Here is a 2,156-nt window from a genome sequence, read left to right as displayed (position 1 = left end):
GTCTGTTAGGATCCACACTTGCCCCCTGTGACACAAAGGCCATCATCTCAGCTCTCAGCTGCTATAAATGTGTAGAGAACTCTGCTCTCATCTCCTCCTTCAACTCATCCCTTAGCTTCGCACGAACCTGCTGGGTGATCTGAACAATAGTCGATGGCTGGGGTGCTGACTGTGATGGCCCTGCACCATCTTTATACACTGCTCTCCGAGGCACAGTTCTCCCGTATGTGCGACAATATCCATGATTGTCATGACCTATCAACTCATGGAAAATGGCATTCCTAGCCTCCAAAGTCCGACAATCCTCAGGTAGCATAGAGAGTTGGCCATTAAACTCATCCTGTATTGAATAAGAGATACAAGTATATGCCAAATTAAGATAGTTAACACAAAAAATAAAAAATAAACTTTAAATACAATCAAAGGTCTTTGGAAACTACCAAGGTCTGGATAACCTCTGGGTCATCTGCTCTACGTGTCATAAGCCAAACATTCATCTTATCAGTAGACTCCCCCTTATTGGTTATCTACATTTTTTTAGAAATATGAAAATTAGAATCCAAATAATTTGTAAATATACAATGTTTATTTATATACAAAAATAAAATAGTAAAATATAAACCTCATGCCGTATCTGAGCGAAAGTAGTACGCCCTGTGGTATGAGCTATGCCGCGAGCTCGCCGATTTTTAGCGTTCCTAGTTGCAATTTTCTATAATAGGTTCAACAAATGTAAGTATATAAATAAGATTTGTATGTTTACATATCATACATATAACTTATTTGTATACCTCAGCATCGGAAGTACGCCAATACTCCACAAGTTCTTCCCACTGGCTTGGCACAATGTGCAAAGGAACATCATCCTTCAGATTAGGATCTTCACTTCTAGGCTTGAAATACTTACACTTAATCTTATTCTTGTGATCCTTCCATATGCTGTTATAGTTTTTCATGCAGATTGGCTTGTACTCCCCTGGACATATATTCAAATTGTCCTATAAAACACAATTTCAAGGTTTAAATAATAATAACACAATTTTGGAATTTAAATTTTTGGACAAAAATATACTTTTACTTTCACATCCTTCCAGATAGCATCAAGAATATCATCAGGCACAGTGTTCCAGTCAAGAAAAGTAAGAGGAATAATGTTACCATTTCGCACAATAATGCCAAGTTGAGTAGTTAACTTAGACATGTTATCCCCTATTGGACAGTAATTTTCATCAAATTGTATGTCCAATTTGGTACCGGTACCCCACTCCCTAATGCCCTTGGCACATCCTCTACCACGCCTACTCGAGGTTGATGAAGAACTAACATGACCTGTGAGATACAATAAGAATAAATAATATGCAATGATAATAAACAAATGCAAATTTAAATAATGTCAATACAAATCAATTTCTTATACCTGAGTGAGGCTGTGAAGAAGTCGAAGGATCTGAAAAATACAATGAAAATAAACAAGTTATATGTAATGAGAACAAATAAATATATATTTAAATAATTTTCATACAAATCAAAGCAAATTTATATACCTGCGGATGGCTCAAAAGCCGATGACTCTAGTCGGGTTGATAGCTGCTGCGGTGCCACTGATGGTGGACGCACTGATGGTAAGCCTAGAGGCTGAGTAGCTGATAGCTGGTGTGGTGCCACTGATGGGGGTCGATGCGGTGGCACTAATGGCCCCTCTGATGGTGCTCGCTGTGATAGCTGAGTAGATGATAGCTGCTGTGGTGCCACTAATGGTGCTCGCTGTGATGCCTCCTCTAATGGTGGCACTAATGGCCCTTCTGATGGTGGTCGATGTGATGCCTCCTCTGATGGTGGTGCCGCTGATGTCCTCTTACGTACCACGTCGGACATCATGCGCTGGGGATGATCAGGTTTCCTCTTCCTTCCCATAATAATCTGCAAGCAATATAACATTAATTAGAAACATAGATAATGGTTTGTCATCAACTATAATATGACATTAATTGAACTAATACAATTACAAAGACAAAGTAAATTAAGAAACTGATGATTAACTACAACCTTGGCCTTAAGTGAATTACTGATGTTGATTAAATATCAACCTATTTGAACATCAACTGTTTCCCCTTCTGCGGCTTCCCTCACCCAACCAACTTCTTCATCACAAAGCA

The 2,156-nt window shown here is 38.8% G+C and overlaps 1 protein-coding gene across 1 annotated transcript; it reads right to left on the bottom strand.

Annotated features, from left to right (window-relative positions):
• Positions 1-1,914, bottom strand: LOC145793942 (uncharacterized). The gene is made up of 5 exons (XM_082876855.1): positions 1,864-1,914; positions 1,418-1,447; positions 623-712; positions 441-527; positions 1-340 (listed from the first exon to the last, which is right to left on the bottom strand). The coding sequence occupies exons 1-5, from the start codon at positions 1,912-1,914 to the stop codon at positions 62-64; spliced, it is 537 nt and encodes a 178-aa protein (XP_082732981.1). The 3' UTR covers positions 1-61.
• Between the last annotated feature and the right edge of the window lie 242 nt (positions 1,915-2,156).

The sequence above is a fragment of the Camellia sinensis genome, chromosome 6 (genome assembly GCF_055761805.1).
Source record: "Camellia sinensis isolate YWXY chromosome 6, ASM5576180v1, whole genome shotgun sequence".
NCBI lineage: Eukaryota > Viridiplantae > Streptophyta > Magnoliopsida > Ericales > Theaceae > Camellia > Camellia sinensis.
The sequence above is the reverse complement of the archived record's forward strand: the minus strand, read 5'-3'. Positions and strand labels throughout refer to the sequence as shown.